This window comes from Sus scrofa, chromosome 13 (genome assembly GCF_000003025.6).
Source record: "Sus scrofa isolate TJ Tabasco breed Duroc chromosome 13, Sscrofa11.1, whole genome shotgun sequence".
Taxonomy (NCBI): domain Eukaryota; kingdom Metazoa; phylum Chordata; class Mammalia; order Artiodactyla; family Suidae; genus Sus; species Sus scrofa.
Genome location: NC_010455.5, coordinates 33657256 through 33679703, shown reverse-complemented (window position 1 = coordinate 33679703; position 22448 = coordinate 33657256). Strand labels below are relative to the sequence as shown.

The 22448-nt window shown below is 50.9% G+C and overlaps 3 protein-coding genes across 12 annotated transcripts in view; 1 reads left to right on the top strand and 2 right to left on the bottom strand.

The window, feature by feature from the left end:
- Positions 1 to 8728, top strand: part of DCAF1 (DDB1 and CUL4 associated factor 1) — a 79897-nt gene extending 71169 nt beyond the window's left edge. For 3 of the 10 annotated variants that reach the window (XR_002337541.1, XR_002337539.1, XR_002337540.1), the window contains 2 exons: positions 3087 to 4915; positions 7753 to 8728. Coding sequence is in view for 4 of the 10 variants with exons in the window: in XM_021068848.1 (XP_020924507.1) it covers positions 3087 to 3339; positions 7753 to 7811 (312 nt within the window). In the remaining 6 variants the exon portion in view is untranslated. The remainder of the gene's footprint in view (positions 1 to 3086; positions 4916 to 7752) is intronic. The other 7 variants (XM_021068848.1, XM_021068846.1, XR_002337543.1 and 4 more) reach the window with 6 other exon arrangements.
- Positions 8657 to 15317, bottom strand: RBM15B (RNA binding motif protein 15B). The gene has a single exon (XM_003132238.4). The coding sequence runs from the start codon at positions 15230 to 15232 to the stop codon at positions 12551 to 12553; it is 2682 nt and encodes an 893-aa protein (XP_003132286.1). The 5' UTR covers positions 15233 to 15317; the 3' UTR covers positions 8657 to 12550.
- On the bottom strand, positions 17486 to 21425 carry MANF (mesencephalic astrocyte derived neurotrophic factor). Its single transcript, NM_001244655.1, is given in 4 exon segments — positions 17486 to 17919; positions 19545 to 19686; positions 20445 to 20572; positions 21298 to 21425. Coding segments are annotated over 4 exon segments (540 nt in total). The 5' UTR covers positions 21383 to 21425; the 3' UTR covers positions 17486 to 17734.

The following is a 22448-nucleotide window of genomic DNA, read 5'->3' as shown; positions in this document are numbered from 1 at the left end:
ACAAACTTGACTAGTATCTGTTAGGACGAGGGTTTGATCCCTGGCCTCGCTCAGTGGGTTGGGGATCCAGCATTGCTGTGGCTGTGCTGTAGGCCAGCAGCTGTAGTTCTGATTCAGCCCCTAGCCTGGAAACTTCTGTATGCCACCAGTACAGCCCTAAAAAACAAAAGATCAGCCTGGTGTGGAGGCCAGGATTGGTTAGTGTCAGTCATTATAGAAAAGCCCTGTGGTTGGCCATTGAGGGCTTCATGTTCCTTTAGAAAGATTACAATTATTGTAATAGGAAGAACAGACTAATTGACCACTTAGTATATGCTGGGCACTTTCCAAAGAGCTCGTATGCATACTTGCATATACATTTTTTCCCCCTTTAAAGCCTAACAACAACCTCATAAGGCTAAGTAAGTCCCTCCATAGCCAGTCATAGTGTCAGTAGAGTTTGGATATTGTGGAGGCATCCTGGCTCCAGAGCACATACCATTAACTGCTACACTGTACAGTGCTATAGGCAGAAGCCAGACTGTCAAGTATTAGAGGAAGAGAAGATAGAGTTAGTGGATGAATGAGCAAGTGGCAGCTGAGGACCCAGAGGCCAGGAAGAGAGTTCAGGTCACCTTTTTTTTTAATTAAAAAAAAAAAAAATTATGGCCACACCCATGGCATAAGGAAGTTCCTGGGCCAGGAATTATATCTGAGCCACAGCTGCCACAGCTCTGGCTACGCCTTATCATTTAACCCACTCCATTGGGCCAGGGATCAAACCTGCACCTCTGCAGCGACCTGAGCCACTGCAGTCGGGTTCCTAACCCATTGTGTCATGGCAGGAACTCCCAGGTCACCTTTTTCAGAAGTCTACTGATAGAAGGAGTTGGAAGCCTGTGTAGATTGAGAAGTTGTTAGGTTTGGGGAAGCTGAATCTCTTCAGAGAAGGTGAGAAGCCTAGTGGAGACTATAAACTATAGCAGTACTTCTGCTACAAGATTAAGTAAAGATTGGGTTTGTAAGCTCCTGGAAGAATTTGGAATGGTATCTGTAGTTGAAAGCTTAGACCCTGATTGACCTATTTTCTATGATTGTTCTTGACTTGGGACCTTTTTCTTAGTTCTCTCTGATCAGCTAAGCTTTGATGTTTTTAGAAATGAAGAGTGATCTTCCTTAAATTTGCTTGCCAACAGATGCCTGTTTTGACTCTTAAACCTTTTATATACCCCCTCAAGCATGGGCCTTTAAAGTTATACTATCCTGAAATACTAAAAATGTATGTGCATTGTCCAAGTTCACACAGCATGAGGTTGGCAGAGCCAGGATTATAACCCAGGCTTGTTAGCTCCCAAAGCCTAGGCATTTTATCCTATTCTGTACTCTGAAAACAATGAGTGTGCATATCAATAACTATGTCTTAAATTAACTTCAGAATCAAAAATAAAAAGTTAACACTATCTTCAATTTTAAATGTACTTATTCTGTCTCCTAGAGGCATAAGAAACAAAGTGCTCACTTTCTAATGTACTTGTTTTTGACTGTGGTAATTTATTATGACTCCCTTCTCCTTTCCCAGTTACTTATATGAGCTGATGTGCTTGTAGGGGCCAGAAACTTGTCTGTGTCTCAGTGTGTTGTTATTACCTCCAAGTTTTCTCAGTTCCTTTCCAGTGGCAGTTGCTTAGTAGCCATCCGTGTGGAGGTGGTGTGTGGCAAGGCTGTGAAACAGTGGTCTCAGGTCGTATGGGTGTGTATTCACACATTTGTGCAAACTCTAGGAGGGACCGTACACGTTCTTGTACAAGCATTAGGATTACTAAGTATTTAAAGGGGTCAAGTTTTTCCCATATAGCTGCCAGAAATTTTCGAAAAGTATTAATCGGTGGGTTGAACAGCATATCAAAGTCTAAATGGCGGTCACAAAATTATCAAAAGTTTGTAAAGCAGAGTTGTTCTGTTGATTGTGAACCTGATTTACATTACAGCTGATGAGCTAGTAGCTGAATAAGCACAGAGTATCTGGTTTTTAAGTGATTGGAATGCATCAGCTTTCAAAAATGTTTTTAAAATATTTTTCTTGCTTATGTAAAGGGCTTAGTCTGTGTTGACTTTTATTAGGCTGCTGTGTTAAATGGATTTTATATTTTATTATTGCAGGAATTAGAATCCTTTTGCTACTGGCAATGCTGACAGTTGATGTTTGAGCAAGAGGATTAGTGACTGAATGTTGGTCACATTTGGGACCACCTGTCATCCTTATCAAAGCAAAGAGGTGTCTTTGTGTCCATTCTTGCTTAAAGGGAAACAATTTGGATCTTACTGCAAAATTGAAGTCTGGCAGATGCCAAAATGTATAATTTGCAAAGCCCAGGGCACCTTGAACCAAGTATATACTTAGTTTTCTGGTAGTCTTCCTGCCTTTGGGAAGTTTTCTTAAGAATGGAAGAATGGATAATTTCTCTAGCATACTGTGTGTGTGCGTGACTTGTAACAGGAAATGTGAGCATCTCTTAGTATTCTATATGGTAAAAGTATTTTGTTGGACATTTAGACCATTGGATGCTGTGGTAACACTGTTAGAAGTTTACACACATCTGTGGTTACAAGAGCAAGGTCAAAAATTTGAAGGGCTTAGGACTTAGCAGCTGTGTTCTTCCTGTTTTCCTAAGCATTGCTTTATTAGAATCCAGGTAGAAGCTTGTTGTTCAAGTGTCTCAACTGACTTCATTAGTTTGGTTGATGCAGGAGGGAAAGAGAGAAGAGCCCCTTTTTAGTTAGGAACATTGAGTATTGATGGCAGAGACCACTGTGAATCAAGTTGTCCATTTCCTTGGATAAGGGCTGCATGGCCAGTAATGACTTCACAGAGTGACTAGTGATACTTGTCTGAGGGGTGCTCAAGTGTCTTGGGGACATGTATGTGCCCATCTCAGCCTTCATTGGCACACCTAGCTGACCCATGAAGTTGGCTAACCTAGTTAGTAGCCTTTACCTACTGACTGTCTCCTCCTTTGTCCTTTGGGAAGGAGGGAGAGACTTCGTATGTGGCCCTCATGGGCTGGATCTCTATGTTAGTTCTAATGGACCTCATGCTCTCTTACTAGGAAGAGGAAGAACAGGAAGAAGAAGATGATGATGAAGATGACGACGACACTGATGACCTAGATGAGCTTGACACTGACCAGTTGCTGGAGGCGGAGTTGGAGGAGGATGACAACAACGAAAACGCAGGGGAGGATGGGGACAATGACTTTTCTCCCTCTGATGAGGAGCTAGCAAACCTGCTAGAGGAGGGAGAGGACGGGGAGGATGAAGACTCCGATGCAGATGAGGAAGTGGAACTGATCCTGGGGGACAGTAAGTCTAGGGCTGACCATGGGGCTAAACCTTGGTACCCAGGGAAAGGTTCCTTCCCTGTGCTAGCCTAGCCCAGAGGACAAGCCACACCAGGGTTCTGACTCCTCGAGGAAAAGCAGTTTCATATTTCTGATCCTGTGCACACTTTCATGACGACTAGATAACCAAGTGGCTGTTATCTCTTTAAAGGAGGTTGGCAGACTTCCATAAGGGCTGGACTATAAGTAATTTTGGCTTTGTGGGCCATATGGTCTCTCTTGCATCTACTCAGCTCTGCTGTTGTAGTGTGTGAGCAGCCAGAGACAAGATATAAATGATGTGGCTGTGTTCAAATACAACTTTATTTACAAAAATAGGTAGTGGGGCTTGGTTTGGCCCATGGGCTGTATGTAGTTTGTTGACCCCAGCTTCAGAGGATTAACCTTCGAATGGAAGGGCAAAGTGTAGTTCTCCGGAGAGGCAGGCTGGCATCGTTGGATGCAGCTGCTCATGGAGGTGCTGTACCTGCTCCTTTCTAAGTTATAAAGAAATAAAAGCCCTTTTGTGGGTTGGAGCCCTTTTGCATTTGCTTTTGCCTAGTCCTTAAAGACCCGGGGACAAATCTTTCTCCTTCTGTTGTGTAAACTGCACCCCCCCTTTTTTTCTTCCTTTTTCTTTTCCTGAAGAACAAGTTCCAGTTTTTCTGGTACTTTCCCAGTAGTACAGTTTTTGAAGTCCATCATCCCCTGCTTATACTGATGGATCCTGAGTAAATCAGATAATGGTTCTAAGAGACAGTGAGCTCTGCAGCTGTACTGTGCATGTTTTAAGAGGACATATTGGGCAGCATCACTGTCACACCTGTCACTGTTGACAGACTCATGCTTACTCTGGCCCTGGTTCTTCCTAGTGCTGCCCTGCCTGACTGGGGAGCAATCCCTGTGATATCCAGCCATTTTTCATGTATTTAATAACCTGGCCAGCATTCTCACAGCCGTGGTAGGTATTATGCCTAATAGTGTAGCCAGTGTGGCCATTAAAATTTTAATTAAAAATTCACTTCATTTTCATGTCCACACTTCAAGTGCACTACTACCACATTGAATAGCACAGATATAGAGCATTTACATTGTTACAGAAATGTCTGTTGTGCCTAGGCCCAACAAATGCCAAGCCTCTTCAGAGTAGATGCCTGGTTTTCATAACCACTGGTGTTGGTGGTAGGGAACAGCAGTGGGGTGGGAAGAGGGAGTGTGTTGTGTGGTAGGAGAGGGGAGGGGAGGTGGCGGCAGATATTAAAGCATATGGGGTGAAAGATTTCTCCTGTTCCAGTGACATGAAACCATTTTCTTTGGGATAAATCTCATACATGCTTCTAGCCCTCAAGATTGAAGGCAGTTTGGCTTAGGGGAGACTGTCCTTCTTTCGTAAGGCCTCTTGCCACAGTTGTATTTTGAGGAAGCTCTGTGGGGCTGGGAGGGAGTGCCTCATGTCTGCCCATCTGCTGTTTGCCAACTTCCATTTTTTTGTACTTGGAGGTTGAGGTGATTCAGTGAAGGAGGACTGGCCTTGTCCCTGGCCATGGTCAGAGAGCCAGGTAAGAGGGACTGAGGGGCAAGGGACACATGACAATATTGATGGGAACAGAAGGGAAAGTTTTGGAACTCCCGCTGTGGTGCAGTGGGATCAGCAGTGTCTTGAGAGCACTGGGATGCGGGTTCAATCTCCAGCCCAGCACAGTGGGTTAAGGATCTGGCGTTAGCGCAGCCGTGCCCTGGTCTGTGGCTGCAGCTTGGATCTGATCCCTGACCTGGGAGCTCCATATGCCTCAGAGTGTCCCCCTTCCCCCCCAAAAGGGAAAGTTTTACTGAACTTTTTTGTCATCTGTAACATGTGGTGCACAAGTTCTGTTTTCCTCCAATTATAGTAAGGTAGGTTGGGGGGCAGCTGGTACCTCTGACCTAAAAGGATTGCTGATTTTTCCATTTTCAGTTTGAATATAAATTAAATTTGTATTTGGCCTGTAAAATTCCTGCTTCTTTTATTAGTCTTTGACTCTTTAAGAAATTCCTTCAAGCTTAAGAGGTAATCTGGAAAACCCTCATTCTGTCAGCAATGAGGATGTGCCTTTAACTTCGTTGGGAGTATTTATAAAAATTTGTGAAAAATGCCCTTGTAGCTGACAATTTGAGGACATGTCAGTTTGGGCTCTAGAATTGAGGAGGCGATGTAGAAGTGGCATGTGCAGTGTGTACCCCATTGCTCTGTTTTAGAGACTGATGGTAGCCTGCAACAGAGCAGACAGAGGGAGCACTCTCTATACCCTTGGTTTGCTGATACTTTGCTTCACACTCATCATCGAGAGCATTAGCTCTAACCTTTTGAGGCTTAAGGAGCTCTTTTAAGATATGATGAAAACCATTGTGATGGATAGAAAACCACACCCCCATACCCCCCACATAACCTTGCCATAGGCCTTGGATCCCACAGAGACCCAGTGACTGATTTCAGATGCAGAAGCCCAGCCCTAGGAAGAGAAACACCTTCATTCTGAGGTCGTCATGTTTCTCTTTTCTGGTCAGTTCTGCTTCCCACCCGCCACCCTCTAAGCCTGTATGTTGTGGAGCAACAGGTTAAACGTGGCAGGGATTGACTGTAACTTCAACCGCCTTTGCCCTCAGGGCTTTCCAGAGGGAAAGGTGCCAGCCAGGGTCTGGGGTTGGGTATCTTCAACACTTGGAGGATGAGAAAAGGCTAAGGAAGGTAGAGAAAGGAGTCCTGCCACCTGACCACCAGGAGGGGAGTCAGTGCCTGACCCCTGAAGGTTCTCCCCCAAACTCTGTGCCTGACAGTTACTTGCTTAGATTGTGATATCCTCCTCTTACTGCATTTACAGTCCTCTTTAGATGTGATGCCAAGTTGTTAAGCCTTTTAATTCTTAGTAGCTCTACAGCTGATGGCTAGACAGATCTCAAGCAGGTGGGTCTGGCATTGTTGGTTCATAGATCACATGAGCACCAGGGGGATTCTGATTCCCCATCCCCTTCCCTGCAGACACTTCCGCCTGGGATTTTCAGCAAGATAGTGATGAGGCTTAGTTTGTGGTTTGGCTGTGTCAGGTATTAGTTTGATCTCCATCCTGCTTTCCCTTCACTCCTCATCAGTTGTCTGGCCGTACTTGTGCCCTCTTAGACCCAGGAATACTGATTTTTTTCCAACCTTCTCTTTTGCTTACTTTCAGGACTTTGTTTAATCACAGTCACGCTTTTCTTGGTTTTACGTTATCCACTTCAGTTCTCCTCCTAAAAGAGATTGTAGTGAATGAAGGTTTGGAAACTTGCAGTTCTTCCTCAGCTTTCCCCGAGTTGAGTCTCTCCGATATTTGGGAAAGGGCAGATGAGGGATTCTTTGGAACCTGTCAATCCCTTTCCACATGGGGACCCCAGAGCCTGTTGGCATTTGCAGGGCTCCAGCTAAGGATCTGTTGTCCTACTGCCCTGGGGACCTTGTTAAAATTGTTTCACAGCTTCCTGAGCTGTGAATGGTCAAAATGGGCACTAAGACCTGACTTATATCCTCCCTCGGCAAAGACTAGGTACTGTTTCTCCAGTTTTGATCAGCCAGGCATGGTTTATCCACCTCATTTTGAGGGTTCTGTTATCCACTCTTGAGGGATCATTCCAGAGTTGTTCATGTGGTCTTTTCATTGCCTGGAGGGCACATGGTTGAGCAAAGGGCTCCTCGTGCCAGAGGCACCATGCCTGCCACCTTCTGGAGTTGTCATAGCCACTTCCTCCTAGCTGGGAGTTCTCAGGTACTCCTCCTCTGGTTTTGCTGCAAGCTGGCTTGTACCTTTTGGGGACTTTGTTGCCTGTAGATTATATTCAGAAATTGCAGAGGAATGAACCCTAGGCTATCTCTGCCTTTCTGAGAACAAAATGGCTGAGGAGTTTAAGAGAAATTTCATCCTCGCTTGGGTTCAGCCTGCCTTTTTAGCGGTCCTGGGGGTCACGTAGGCCTTTGCCCACCCCGAAGGACTCCAGAGGCCATAGGACTACGTAGGCTCACTCACTGCTCCCAGCAACCCTGACCTTTTGCAGCCACTCAAAGCGCCATGGGCAAAAGCTTCAGAGAGGGCTTGCCTGGTTCCTTTTGGGCCATTCAGGTAGGAGGAAGACCCTCTAGGAAGCAGACGGCCCTGCTTCCAGGCCCTTTAAAAGGTAAGCCAGCAAGAGGTCCCAGAGGTAACCACCACTGCCAAAACAGTATATTCTCCAGAGCCAGCTCCAAGAAGTTAATTGATGTGTTTTCTTATTTCTGGAAACTGCTAATTACCCTTGCTCACACATAAATGTATGTGCATGCAGGTGCTTTCTTCCTGAAAGCTTCTAAGCCTAGTGCATAACCTAGTCTCTCCCTTTTCTTACCTTTCAGCTGACACCTCTGACAACTCTGATCTGGAAGATGACATCATCTTATCTCTAAACGAGTGAGGAGCCACATGGAAGAGATTCTTAGCAGGCGAGAAAATAAGTCAAATGAATTCAGAACATCTTCCCTTCCCTTTCTCCCAGGGCTCTTATAAGGAACTGCATGCCCTGCTTTCAGAGGATTATGGCTTAGAGAGTCTCACTGGAATCTGAAGGTCCTTCTAAAAACAATAACAACCACAAAAAAAAAGACAACAGGGGTTAGGCCCTATTCTGCTTCCCCTTTCTCCTAGGATGGACATATCTTTCCTCAAGGGAAAAAAACAAAACAAAACATGTCTCTGGGGTTATTTCACAATATATTTTCTTTGTATAATGTTCTTTACTTAAAGAACAAGAAATAGTTTTTTATAAAACTTAAAAAGAAAAAAAAAAGGCATTTATAACTGAGGGTATGAACTTATATCCACCAGGTCTCTTGTCCCGGCACTTCATTTTCTATGGAAGAAAATGATGTCTAAAGAACAATATAGAGGCATTTTTACATACGTATTTAAATGAAAAGGAAAATCGTGGTTTCTTAAATTGATAAGGATTAAGAATATTTTATTATAAATATAATATATGATTTTTTAACCCATTTTGTTGCCTCATATGCTGTCAAGTTAATTTGTTTTCCTTCATGCCAGAGGTGGGGGGAGGAAGACACTGCTTGTTTGCTGAGTAAATGCCTAGGTTCACCCACCTTCATGGTTTGGGGGCAGCAAGGTCATTGTGGATATTGGTTTTGTGGAGTTGAGGGAACTTAGGATATAAGTTCACTCCCTCTATTTTTCTTTGTGATTCAGTTTTTCAAAAATCTGTTTTTCTTCCCTTTCTCCCCAATGTGGAAATTACAAATCAAAGGCCTTTTTCTTTAATGTAAAGTGTATTTATTTAAAAAAAATACAAAATAAACTACAAGTCTGTCTTCGTTTGTTTATGGCCTTTCCCTGTTCTTTTTTTTTTTACCAAAGTAGGGTCTGTCCCTTTCCTTTCAGCTCTAGCCAGGCAACAAAGAAGACGCCTTCCAAGAGAGGCAGTCCAGGATGGGAGAAGAACACCGTCTGCCCAAATAAAGCACTCTGAGGCGAAAAGCAGCTTAGGCACAGCGTCCAGCCCTGGACTGCCTCCTGCCCCCAGAGGACTGGGCAGGGGGCGGAGGGGTCACTCAGGGCACTGTCCACTGGCCACACCTCTCTTTCCTAGGTTCTGAAGCAAGAAGGCAGCTCCAGAGTAGAGATTTGGTGGAGCTGGAGAGTTAGGGGTCCTGGGACGTTTTGGAGTAGTGAGCTGGCAAAGCTAAGGAGTGAAAGCATTTTGGCCATCCCCATAGTTGGGTGACTCTCGTGACCTTTTTTAAGGGAGTACAACAGTAGACCCAGGCAGTTCTTCAGTTTTGGTGGTTTAGGGGCATCTGGAGCTTGGTCAGGCTGGGTTTGCAGGTCTTTCACAGGCCTCTAAAACTGGCCTGTGATTAAACTGTGCTACCAACAGGAAAAGTACCGGGTGCTCTTACCTTTTCACTCACCCCGCCCCACTCCGCCCCCTTCTAGGAGACCCCTAGGCTCTCTCTTCCTTTGGGTTCACAGGGTTTCTATCCTAGAGTTATTTATAGCTTAAGAGACTTTTCCCCCTTTACTGAGAAAAGTGGACAAATGTGAAGTAAACAAGCAAGACAAGACAGCTAAAACTCACCAGGGGCCGGTAAAGCCCTGCTGGGCTTCGGAGCACCATACAGGTCATCACACACATGAAGTAGGCCCGTGTCACACAGGCACCTCTTGGTCCTCTAGAGAGCAGAGGTCTCAGCTCTTACATTGCTTCATGCCTCAGCTTAAACACGTTGCTAACACCTAACCCGTGGAATATCTGACTGCTGATACACTAGAAGAAAACAGGTTAAAGTCAAGCAGTACTAAAAGCATTGTATTCTAATTATTAACTCAAGCAAGCCACTGTCTCCCTGAACTCTGCCAGCTGCTCCTGGGAGCACTGCAGGTCTCTCAGGTGGAGATGGGGACCTCTAATAGGAAGCAGAATCCTGGTTGACTTGACAACACACCCTTAGGGAAGTGCCCGAAGAGGTTACGGAAACATCAGCCCTTTCTTACTCTGCCAGGGCTCAGAATCTGAGTCACTGAGGAAGAAACATGTAGAACAGTAGCAAACCACCAGTGGGACAAATTTTGCCTTTAAGCCACATCTCAGCTAGGACCTGAACCCCCGGAGGCGGCACTGGATGCCTGCAGCCACATCATTCTCTCTCGGGGGCAGCAGCACCATCACCCAGCCAGGGCCTTGACCACGCGACCTACCCTTGCTGGTGCTGGCCAAGGCCGTTCTGAGAGACTGTTACAGAATCTGCTGTGTCTTAAGAGCAGAAGAAAGGAGTTGAGAAGAGGGTCCAGGGAAGAGGAGGATGGTCAGACAGCGGGGTGTGGTTCTTCGCCAAAACAGTCATTCATTCTGGGGCTGGAGAGCACCTATCCCTGAAGAACGGTGAATAAAGCAAGGGTTTAAGTGTCTTCTCCAACCAGGTTACCCAGCAGGTTTCTGTCTAGACAGGCTGGGAGGCATAGTACTCTGGGGCCCAAGCACCCACTCTATAAAGGAAGAGCCCAGAAAAGTTTGGGGCTTAAACAGAGCTTGGCAGCTCTGGCCAGTGACCCAGACATTTGGTAGTGTGCCTTCACCTCTGCCTCATCTGCTCTACACAAGATGAGGCCCACTCCTGCTTCTGGTGGTGCCAATGCCTGGAATGGTGCAGCTGCGGCCTGTGCCCTGCACTGCTTTGCTCAGATACCTGGCAGTGGTGACCAAAGCTCAAGTACAAACAGACAAGCACATCTAACACTTCCCTGTGTTAAATGTTCTGTTAGGAACATGCTTGTTCTCTCATGAGCATCAGCTGAAGCCCAAGGAGTACTTCCCAGGCCCCTTCCTTTTCCTGCTTCAATTATTAAGGTCTGGAAAAGTCACCTCTTTCATTGTCCTGTGGAAAGGTACATATCCTCCATGAATGCACACTGAGGCCCTGCCTCTACCTTACAAACTCTCAAAACATCCCAGCTGTCACCCGTGCTGCCTCGTGCCAGCCAGGGTGGTGGACCAGACCCAGAGAGGACGGCAGGACCAACAGAACCCAGAGCTCCTGGTCACTTGGGACTCATTTCCTTTACTGGAGCTCCTGCTCTCCTTCAACCTTGACTGTGAACAAGTTGGAACATCTTTTGGAACATCTCAACTGCCACAAACATTCTGGAAAATGGTGTTTGAGCTATGTTCTCTTGTGACAATTGTTGTGTGACTGATTTCCCTCTCTGGTCCCTGACACTGCTGGCTTTATCGGCCAATGCTGGTCATACCCTCAGCAGAGACAAGTGGCCAAAGAACGTGAGACTTCTCTGAAACCATTTCTCCCTCCCAGCTTGAGGATGCCTCCACATTCCTCCCCAGCTCAGCCTGAATGGCTTTGAGCTCTGGCACTGCCCAACACCTCGGCAACTGTGACACTTCCCCACAGAAGCACCTATCTTCCAGGGGTCCCCACCTCCTCAGTATCAGGGCAAGAGGCCAAGGCATGCGTTCCCACCTTGAACCTGGCAAAGTTACGACAGTTAACAAGAGCATCTTCCTATAGCCCACAGGACTCCCTCAAAAACTCTTCAGGCCAGCAATTCAGTGTTCTCACAAAGCTCCAGTGACTGCGCAGAAGCCCAGTCCATTGACACATCAGCCCCAAACAGCTGAAGGAAAAACCAGAATTCACAAACACCAGGAAAAGTTCAAGAATTAACCCATGAAAGCTGCCGCCTACTCTCCATTCCAGCAAGTGGCTTCCAATGTGCCTGGGAGTCCGAGGCAGCTGTCTCCAATTGGGTATCCCCGGGCTGCTGCATTAAGGCTAGAAGGGAGGCTGAACAAGAGAAGGAGGTGGCGCAGATCCATGGCACCCAAGACCCCTTGGCATTAATATTGCACTGCTCCTCCCATGACAAGACCACGCAACTGCTAAAGACTACCTGCTTTCAAAAAGGCCTAAAGATGGGTGCTTTGTAGCTACAGCTCAAACTGATGGATACACACACATTGTTTAGGACAGGGAAACAAAAGCTAAAAACTACCACAGCCGCAGGCTACCCTTCAGACTCAAACCCTTCCCGTGCATGAGCTCTGCGCTGGTCGGCATGGACTGGGTACAAAATGAAACCCATCTGCTCTCAGCCAAGATAAAAAACAAATGCAGATGTAGTCCAGCGCCCAAAGAGCTGAGGAGCTGAGAGCCACCAATGCAGGAGGACTGAGATACACCATTGGTGCAAAGATGATGAAGGGCCTTTGTGTGCATGGAGCAGGGAAGTTTTCCATTCTTTGGGGGGAAAAACAAAACAAAACAAAACAAAACCCTGTGATTAAACCAGGATTCTGAGCAGAATTAAAAATCCATCCTCTGACAAAGTATTTACTGACAACTTTCCATACAGTTAGTCAAAAAATAATACAGAACACAGCAGACAGTATTTCATACACTAGAAACCAACATGACAGGAGTCCCTTCTCATCACTGTAAAAAAAGGAAAAAACCCCCAAACCTAAGAACTTAGTTCTGGCGGAGGACAGGACTTTGGTCCCCTACCAAACCAACTGAAATAACCCAGCAGAGAATTCAAACCAAGGGGTAAGATGGGAAAAAGGGAGGGGGATCAGATTTTAAAATAACTGCTTTTGTGACACAAATGAGTGGAAAAGACAGGTTTGGGCTAGGCTGTGTCTCTTACTATAACTATCACCATGTGTTCTTCTTCTAGCTTGCCCAATGTCCTCAGTGCTGACTGGAGGTACTGCTGTGAAAAGTCGCAAGGCGGGAAGGCATAGAGCATGCCTGTGCTGTCTCTGCCTTTGGACCCACCTACTGGCAGGCTGATCACCCCTGCAGCCTGCTTCTGTTTCAAGTAGGAGACCAGGTTCCTGAGAAGCCGCCTCTGTAGGCCTGGCTCCACTGTGGGCATCCCCTCAGTGCCAGGCCCACTGGGGGTCGCCTGGGTGGCTAGGAGCACTGCGTAGCCATTGGGGCTCCCCTGCTTGATGCGTCGTGTGACCTCATCGAGCTTGGGCTGGTCCAGTCGAAGGCGCTGGGCAATCTTCAGCTGGGTCAGCTTACTCCCAGAAGTGTGGTCTTTGAGGAGACCGCTGATAACCCCCTGGTCCCCCTCTAGGATGTGCATAGATGTCGGGAAGCAGCTGTTTTTCAACACTAGAAGCCCATTCCAACCCAGCTGCAGTGTCTGGGCATACTCTGAAAGATTCTTGAGCTTTTTGGTCTCATGTTTTGGCTCTTCCAGAGGCTTGGTTTCAGCCTCAGTGGTCCGATGATTGCGCTCGCTCTCTCGTGTCTTCTTCCCGTGGGAAGAGTCTGGAGCCTCATGGTGGTGGTGGTGGCTCCGCTCCTCAGCCCCATGTCTGCTGTTGCTGAGGGAGTTGCCGCTCAATTCCTTGGTCCCTTCACTGGAGTGATTTTCCTTGCGGCTGCGCTCAGGGGTACGGTCAGAGCCTCGGTCAGCCTGCTGCCCACCACCCTTGGTCCTGCTCCGTTCCTCATAAGGGGAGTGGGTGGTCCTCCCTCGATCACTGGAAAGGCTTCTCCGTTTCCGCCTCTCCTCCCAGGGCTTGGGCAGGCCCCGGTCACCATCTCCTCCCCAGCGTTCGCCACTCCGGCTGCGCACTGAGCGGCTGTACCCTTCCAGGCTGTTCCGGCGGTCAGAACTTTTACTGGGGCTGGTCCAGTCCCCTTCCAAGAAGGTCCGGTCTCGGTCCGAGTACAGGAGGTGTGGGGGGGTCCTATCCCGCACCCGCAGGTCGGCATCCAGGTTTCGATGACGGGTATATCCATCAGGGAGAAGTTCGTAATGCACAGGGAGGGGTGAGGGCTGGTACTGCTGGGGATACCGAGTCTCCTCTGCTTTGGCAAAATCCACCCGCAGCCTGCGGTCTGGACCACCCAAGGGAAAGCCCCTCATTTTAGCACAGGCGGCCTGCGCTGCGTCCAAGCTCTCGTACTGGATGTAAGCAAAGCTATCTCCTTTGACGTGATCAATGGTCCGTATGCTCCCAAAGCGGTCAAACTCCCGGGCCAGAGCCGCCAGTGAGGTGTTGGGTCCCAGGCCACCCACCCAGAGGCGAGTAGTGGGGTTCGCCTTGCCGTAGCCTATCTTAATGGGGTTGCGGCCGATCACCCGACCTGACATGGCCACCTTAGCTCTATGGGCCATATCCAGGTTCTGGAACTTGAGAAAGGCATACGCACCGCCCTGACCACGGGCGGGTCTCTTGATGACCACCTCCTCAATGATGCCATACTTTTCGAAAGCCCGTCTCAGCTCCACCTCTGACACGCTGTGGTCCAGGTTACCGATGAAGAGGTTTCGCGTGGCCCGCTGGTCGTCCTCAGGCATCAGGTCCTCCTCGCACACGGCCGGGTAGCCGTAGGGGCGTCCGCGGTCGTCATACAACCCGTAGTAGTCCAGGGCCCGCTCCCGGGATAGTCCTACGGCGGCGGCGGCGGCAGCATCCAGGGCAAAGGCTGCGGCGGCGTGGCGGGCGCGGGGCTCTCGCAGTGGCGGGGCAGCAACCGGTGACAGCGAACGCTGCTTGTACTGGTAGCCGCCGTGCAGCGGGAGGTAGCCGAGTGGATCGGCCGGCGCGGGCGGCCCCGGGGGCGGTGTGGAGGCGGCGGCGCTACTGCTGCTGCTTCTTCGGCTGCTCCCGCCGCCGCCGCCGCCGCCGCGCAGGTACACGGGTTCCACCTTGAGCGGACGGTCGTAGAGCAGCAGCTGGCGGGCCAGGGCGTGCTGTCGGGCCTCGCGTGCGTCCTGTGGGTGCCGGAAGTTCACGTAGGCCACGCGGCCCAGCTCAGGCGTGTGCGACAAGCGCAGGCTGATCTCGCCGAAGCGCTTGAACTGGTGGAAGAGCCGGTCCTCGAGATGCTCGGCGGGCAGCGCGGGACTCAAGCTGCTGATGAGCAGCGTCTTATACTCGGGTGCGGCCGCGGAAGAGCCGGGACCCGCGGGCTCGGACCCGGGCGGCGGGGGAGGTGGCGGCAGCGGAGACGCGCGGGGCGAAGCGCCTGAAGCGCCCGGATCCCCCGAGGCCTTGCCGCCGCGTCCCCCGCCGCCGGCGCCCGAACCCGAGGCGCGGCCGCTGCTCGCACGATGATTCGCGTCCCCGGCGCCGCGGCCGTCGCGATGCCCACCCCCGCCGCCCCCGCTACCGCGGGGTTTCTCGCGGGCCCGCGTTGGAACGGGGTGCTTGGTGCCGCCCGAGGCCTTGTGCGCCGCCCGCCGCCCGCCCGCCTCTGCCTCCCGTTCGCGCTCCCGCGGTCGCTTGGCCGATGATGACGAGCCGCGCCCGCCTGGGCTCGAGTCTCGCTCGCTCTGCCTCTTCATGGCGCCGGCGCGGCGGGCGGGCGGGCGGCCCGCGGGCCTCTCACAGCGGCGGCGGCGGCGGCGGCGGCCGAGGAGGCAGCGCCCCCGGCGCCGCCATCTTGGACAAAAGGACTCGGCGCGGCGGTGGCGGCGGGGCGGGGCGGGAGCGGCGCCCAGGGGCCGGGTGTCGCGTTATCTGGCTGCGCCGCCCGCACCACGTGACTCTGAGGCGGGCGGGGCAAGAGCTGCGCCGGGTGTGCGTCATTGGGATGCGCCGCCCCGTGCCACGTGATCCCCGTTGCAAGCCAGCGAGCTTGTCTAGGCAGTGAGCTCTGGCGCCACCGCGTGGCCGGAGTTCTATGGAAATCATAGTCGTGTCGAGAGCACTGCTGCACCTAGGCCTCTGGCTCCGGGCTGGGCGGCCAGGGTAGCCGGATGGAAGCGGGAGTAGCGGCCTCTTTACGTGATATTCCCAATTCCAAGACTAGGTTTGCGTGACTCCCATACCTCGCCCGAGTCTCCTGACCGTCGTCCGGGATGGACAACCCTGAGGACCAAAGCATGCCGCCCCCTAGGACCCACGCCCCATATCTTGAGCATCCCCTGCGTTCAGGCACACCTACAGCAGGCCTCTGAAAGGCCATATGAGGAGCATGGCCACGCATGCAGAAGCCCTAGGCACGGAAAGCTGAGACATGCCGGCGGTTTCCCGAGTGGCACCAGGCTCCTTGGTGCCATGGGGCCCCACCCTCTGCCCTGAGCGTTCGAGCAGAAAGAGAGCTGTAAGGGCAGGGCCACGGAAACAATGGCGGAGAATAAACCCAGGGCTTACCCAGCTTGCCATGCTTACCTTTCACTGGCCAGCGTCCTCCTATCCACTTCCAAGATGGCGAGATGACTGGGAATATGTTCCCGAGGAGAGGGGAGGGAGAATCCTGCTCAGCATCCAAGCCCCTTGGGGAAGCGTTCATTCTGCAGGGTTGCTGGAGGGTTCGCAGAACCTGACCCAACTTCAGCCACAGAAACTATGGAGTGAGCAAAACGCACCACGGTTCTTCCCTCCTCCCACAGAGAAAGCAACTCCCGGAGCAACTGAGGCAGGTCCAAGAGTTAATGTTTCCGAAGAAACACCTGTAACATTTCTGAAATCTGCTTCCAGGAGTTAACCCCTTCCTAGACAGAGACACTTGTAGCTCAGCCCGAGGGTAGCAGTTAATTGGCCTGTTTTCCGTTTGGTGTGGTCTGGAGGATATGGAACACAGACCTAGGGTGCTGAGACAGCTCCACCTCGTAGGAGTTCTGGCTCCAGCCATGGACCTTCCTTGGCACCTTTCAGGGCCTCAGGATGCTCTATGCTTGTTAGATTTAACAGCTCATCTACTTCGTCTAAATCTGGAAGACCTGGCCTGAGAAATGGCTCAAACTTTTTGCTTTCCTCAGACATGTTGCTGCAAGGGCGGAAAATGCAGTCCTGCTGTTGACAAGCATCAGTGGATGCCACAGCAGGCTGAGAGGCACTTCATGTAGGCAAACTGAATTTAGAAATTGCACAATTGTGACCCCAGGCCAGGGCAATTCCTTGGAAAGCACTGCTTCTTAGGCCTTTCCTCCAGGTGGTCCTGAGGTGCGAGAACAGGGGTCTCAGAGGTGAGTCAAGGCTCACATTGACAACTGGGTTTCCTAAGCACCATCCTCAAAGGGAGCAACTAAAAAGCCCATCTTGGGGACACTCTGGGACAAACTCTCAGGACCCCTAAGTGTTATGCTTATCTTGGGTAAACAAAGGTAAAAAGCAGCCTCTCATTGGCTCTTTGTACAGTCCAACTCTGCCAGACTTGCAAAATCCCAAATGGGACTGACACTAGACCAAACTCAGATGAACAAGTAGATGGCCACATCTGGCCGGTGACTGGTAGAGGTAGCCAGGCGATGAGCATCTTTAGAAATGCGATGGTGCTGAACATACAGTTTTTGAAATCATCATCACAGAAAACCACACTCAACATCCCTCAGCTGAGCCCAGATATCAGCTCCTCTCAAGAGGACAGTCCCTGCCGGGTGGGGTATCAAGCTGAACCTCTTCCCCAGCACTCCCTCCAGTCCTGCACAACCCCACATGCCTCAATCCCCTGTCCCACCCTCGTATCTAACTGATGGTTGAAGGACTAATGTGAATGCATCTGAAAACTCTTTGTAAACTGGAAAGCACAAACCGGTGAAATCTTCACTATGGGTAAAACCCTATTTCAGTATTCTCTTTAATTCTTCAAGGACAGCTAGAAATTTTCTTCCTTTAATAAAAAAATTCCAGACACACTTGGAAGTCCTAGTGTAAACCCGCAACAGAACAAAGTGAATCCCCTCCAAGGGGGCGCTGTAGACTCAGCATCATCAGGAAAGCTCCTCCAGGCTTCACACCTGACTTTGTCAGGAGCCCACCTAAAAAATAAATTACAAAAAGGCTGTTTGGGGAAGACACAGATGAACTGTTTTTCCCCTCAGGTGCAGCAGGGATTCGGCAGACTACAAATCAGTCCGTGAACTGGCTGCCTTGGGGGCATATTTTGGCATCAGTTCATTAATCTTCCGGATGTAGTCAGACTTTTCTGCACAGCCTTTGCACGTCTCCCCCCAGTCGTCTAGGATCTTCTTTAGCTCTTTAACTCGGAGCTTCTTCAGGTCCACTGTGCTCAGGTCGATCTGCTTGTCTAGAGGAGAGAGCAAGGAGAATAACCAGCTGGGTGGGAGCAACTATGGACTCTAATAGTCCTCTGCAGTGAAAACATCCCATCAAACAAGTGGCCCTACTTGTCCCATGGGGAGAGACACTTGCCAACACATGCAGGTGTGTGTGTCAGTGCCCACTGCCCCCACTTCACTAGGAAAGTGGGTCTCACGGTGGCAATGTCTACCACAAACATGCAGTGTTGACCAGGGACAGAGGCCACATGGTCCTGACAAGAGGAACTTTACAAGAGGAATGAGACTTCCACTCGAAGTGCCTTTTAAATAGTAGAGCTCACATCACTGTAGAATGAGAGCTCCAGGGTGACAGCACAGATAGATCCCCTAGCTCCAATGTCCCAGCACAGACCCTGGTCAGGCCCTTGAGTTAGCTTACTCCCCATGGCCACTTGCAAGCCATCAGCACTGAACCAGGATCACTCTCAGAAGACCAGTAATCCTTGACCCAAGGGGGCAAGGGGCAAACACAGCCCTTGGACAATGAGTTCACAATCAAGTGTGCTGGTGCTGTTTAGTCACTTTTTATTTTGGCTATGCCTGCACTCGGAGAACTTTACAGGCCAGTGATAAACCTGTGCCACAGCAGCGACCCAAGCCACAAGAGTGACAATGCCAGATCCTTAACCTATTGATCCACCAGAGAATTCTTGTTGGTGCTGTTTAAATTTTACGAAAATGACAACTATTCTTGGCCCTGACTCCTTTCCGAAGTCCAAGAGTGTTTTTCCCACCAGAGACTTATTCAGCAAAAGAGATGCCTTGCACCCATAATCTTGCGCTTGCCCGTTGAGAAACAGCCTTTTTTTTTTTTTTTTTTTTTTTTCTTTTTTCCTCTTTGGTCTTTTTGCCTTTAATAGGTGCTCCCACGGCATATGGAGGTTCCCAGGCTAGGGGTCAAATCGGAGCTGTAGCTGCTGGCCTACACCAGAGCCACAGCAACAAGGGATCCAAGCCGCGTCTGCAACCTACACCACAGCTCACGGCAACGCCGGATCCTTAACCACCTGAGCGAGGCCAGGGACTGAACCCGAAACCTCATGGTTCCTAGTCGGATTCGTTAACCACTGAGCCACCGCGGGAACTCCATAGAAAGAGCCTTTCTTTTCAAAGCAATAAAGATCATTGGCCTGCAGAGCTTGCACCCTGTTAAAGCCAAGCCAGACCACACCCCTTCTCTGCTCAAAAACGAACATTCCCATCTTTCCTCAAACTAAAAGCCAAATTCTGGCAATCTGCAAGGCCCCCTGTGACTTGCCCACCCATGAGTCATGCCACTGGCTGCCTTTACATTGCCTGTTTACTCTGCCTGAAGTGCTCTTCCATTAATTGTGTCCTTAGTAAATCCCTCACCTCCTTCAAAGTTTGCTGAAATGTCACCTCCTCAATGAGGCCTATTCTGACCTCCACCCACCATGATGAATGATCAAATACATGCAACTCCTCACCCCCATTAAGCACAACCTACCATGCCATATATCTCACTCAAAAAGGCTCTAATTTATCATGTGCCTCCCCAAACTAGAAAGTAAACTTCATTAATTTTACTGCAGAGTGGGGTGCAGTGTTAGTTAAATAAGGCCACACTCACCATACTTTAGCTCACAGATCTGGCTGTCCTTCTTCTTGAGCTTCTCACAGATCTTCTCCACAGGGATGTGGTGGGCCAGGGGCTTCGACACCTCATTGATGATCTTGGTGGCTGCATCATCTGTGGCCCCAATGTAGTAGCACTGCAGCAAGAAAGGACAATGGCCTTCAGGAGGTGCCGCTCCAGAGCTGTCTCCTCCAACATACTGATACCCCAAAAAAATCTTTCTCTGCCAGGGCCTCATTTTCCCATGTCCCGCCTGGACTGGCAGTCAGATTCAGCCAGGCTCTTAACACATGCTTAGTCCCAGAGCTGACAAGACACTAGAGGAATTGAAAAGTCACCGGGATTCAAAGCTTTAATTAGAAAAGACAAACCAGAGACTGCCAGGGGAGTCAAAGCTACAAAGGCCATCTCTTCATTAGGGCTTCTGTCCTCGATTCAGCCGTGGCCTACCCTGTGCACACTTTGTTATCTTCTGTCCTCATGCATGCTCAACATAGCTCTGGCCTCTGGGCACTCATACTGGTTGTTCCCTCTGCCTGGGATGCTCTTCCTTTACCTCAATGGTGACCCTTTCTCAGAAGAATTCTTGATTATTGCCTAAATCAGCACCTACCCTCTCTACTGTACCATCCTGGCCCATTTTCTTCATGACACTCATCCCACCGCATCATTTGCCTGTCATTTCTCTCCCCGGATACTCCCAGTGCCCACCACACAGTAGGTGTTTAACCAATACTAAGAGGATAACATCACAACTGCAGAATACAGAAAGCACTTCAGTCTTATCTTAGTTCCCTGACAGAACAGGTGACCTGAACAGGCAGGTGGGCAGGGCCTTTTACTGAAAGGCTTGTGAAAGGAAAGGTTCAACACTGGCCAGGGCCAGCTACTCACCAACCGATTCTCTTTGCCTCTGGCTTCACGGCAGAACTTTGTAAGTTCTTTTTCAATAGAGGCTGGTGAGAATGTGACATCTCTGTCTTTGAGGTCCTGATAAAATCTTCCCAGGTAAGAAATACAAACTGGAAAAGAGAAGGAAGGAAGATGATCAGCAATCATGGAGTTGCACCCCAATCCACCAGGAAGGAACTCCATCCGCAATTTTAATAGGTGACACGGAGAGAGGAGTTCTTCCATCACCGGATTTTCTCAGGTGCCCACAGGTAGAAGGAACCGCGCTCCAGTTGCTAAGTCCCCTGGTACACCTGGAGCATGCAAGGAAAGAGCATCACCCAAAGACCCACAAAAGGGCTCCTCCTCGCTTTTTCCATAAAGTTTATGCAGAGACTGAACACGTGTCCTTGAGATGGACCCACTGTGACCTCGCAATTGGACAATTCGAGGCCCAAGAGAAAAAAAGATCCGAATGCTGCTCATTTCCAAATACAACGCCGAATCCCGAGGTGCGGCTTCGCAACCAGACCAGGCGCGGTGCCTACTGCCCGGCCTCAGGACTCCCGACCCGGGCCAGGGCCGCTCCTGGGCGCCTCTGCCCAGTGATGGGAAAGGACCACAACTCCGGCATTATTTAAATTTCTAGCCAAGTTTTCTGTATGATTTAGTCCCAACTTTTTTCTCATCGAACCAATGTTTTTTAGGCCCAGGAAATGTTTTCTAGGCCCGGCATCGGCCCTCCCGGGGCACCCCCGCCCGTTTCTGCCCCAGCATCCTGGCCGCTCCGTGGTTTGGTTGGAGTCAGCGCCGCCGCCAGGCCGGCCACGGCGCGCGGATCCCGACCCCGCCGCACCTTCACAGTCGCCCGGCCGTAGGGCCCGGCTTGCTGGCAGCACGCTCAGAGCCAGCGCCACTGCCAGCCCGTGAGTGAACCACATTCTCCACCACCCGCCGCCGCCACCGCCGCCGCCCGACTGAACCGCGCCCGCTGCGCGGCGCTGTCTCCAGGTCCCGGCCGCGCGCCGTAGCTCCCTATTGGCGGGCGGCCCCCGCACCCTCCCACACACCGCGCCCCCATTGGTCCACGCGCCTCGGAGCCCAGACGGGCCGCTCCACGCTGCCCTTCTCCATTGGCTGGTGGCGTCGCCCGCCCTCGGCCCTAGACAGTTGTCGGCCGCTGATTGAACCAGGGAGGCCCGCCGGAAGCGGCTGCGTCAGCGGCGGAAGCGGTTCGGACCGCCATCTTGGTTAGGGGCAGCGGCTGTGGCTGAGGCGGAGGGCGGGGGATTAGGGTGGCGTTTGGTTGTTGCCCCGCGCCTGTTGAACTGCCCTACAGATTCGGTGTTCTAGGCCTGGCGCCCGCCCAAAAAACCCTACGGACCTTCCCTCCCGGGCCTCAACTCGTGACGCTGGTCAGGGGTTCTGGGGTCAGACTCAACCCAGCAGGGCGGGGAGGGCGGTCGGCTCGGAAGAGGTTTCTTTTTTCGTAGACGATCACGTGGGCAGGGGAACCAGTCTTCGGGGAGCGCCTGCGAGGCCCACTGACCGCATCCAAATTGTCCTAGCCGCTCAGGCTCCTATCTCCTGGTCCAGGGGTGGCCGGAGCCCGCCTCGGACGGCCGACAGGAGGACCCCGGCCGGGGTAGACGGACTCTGGGCCGTCCTGGAGCTGAGAGAGGCGCCCTGGTCAGGGCTTGTTGCTTGCTTTTGGTCAGGTGCATCCAGTCTCACAGTGGGGAGGCCTGGGGCTTCGGAGGTTTGTCCCCGACGCTGGAGAGTCTCCCCCTTTCCTCACTAGCTCCGGAGCCTTGCCCGAGGAGGCTGGCTCGCCTCCTCCAGCTTCCCAGCCGACCGCTCAGGAGGGGCCCTGGCTGCCGAGGGCGCTTCCTTAGGAGGGTTCTGTGGGTCGGCGGACAAGCAGTGGAGGTGGTTTTCTCTTTGCTTCCTCTATATTTTGGTGCAGGGATGGGCTACCTGTCCTTGAAGGCACGACGTGGGAAAGGT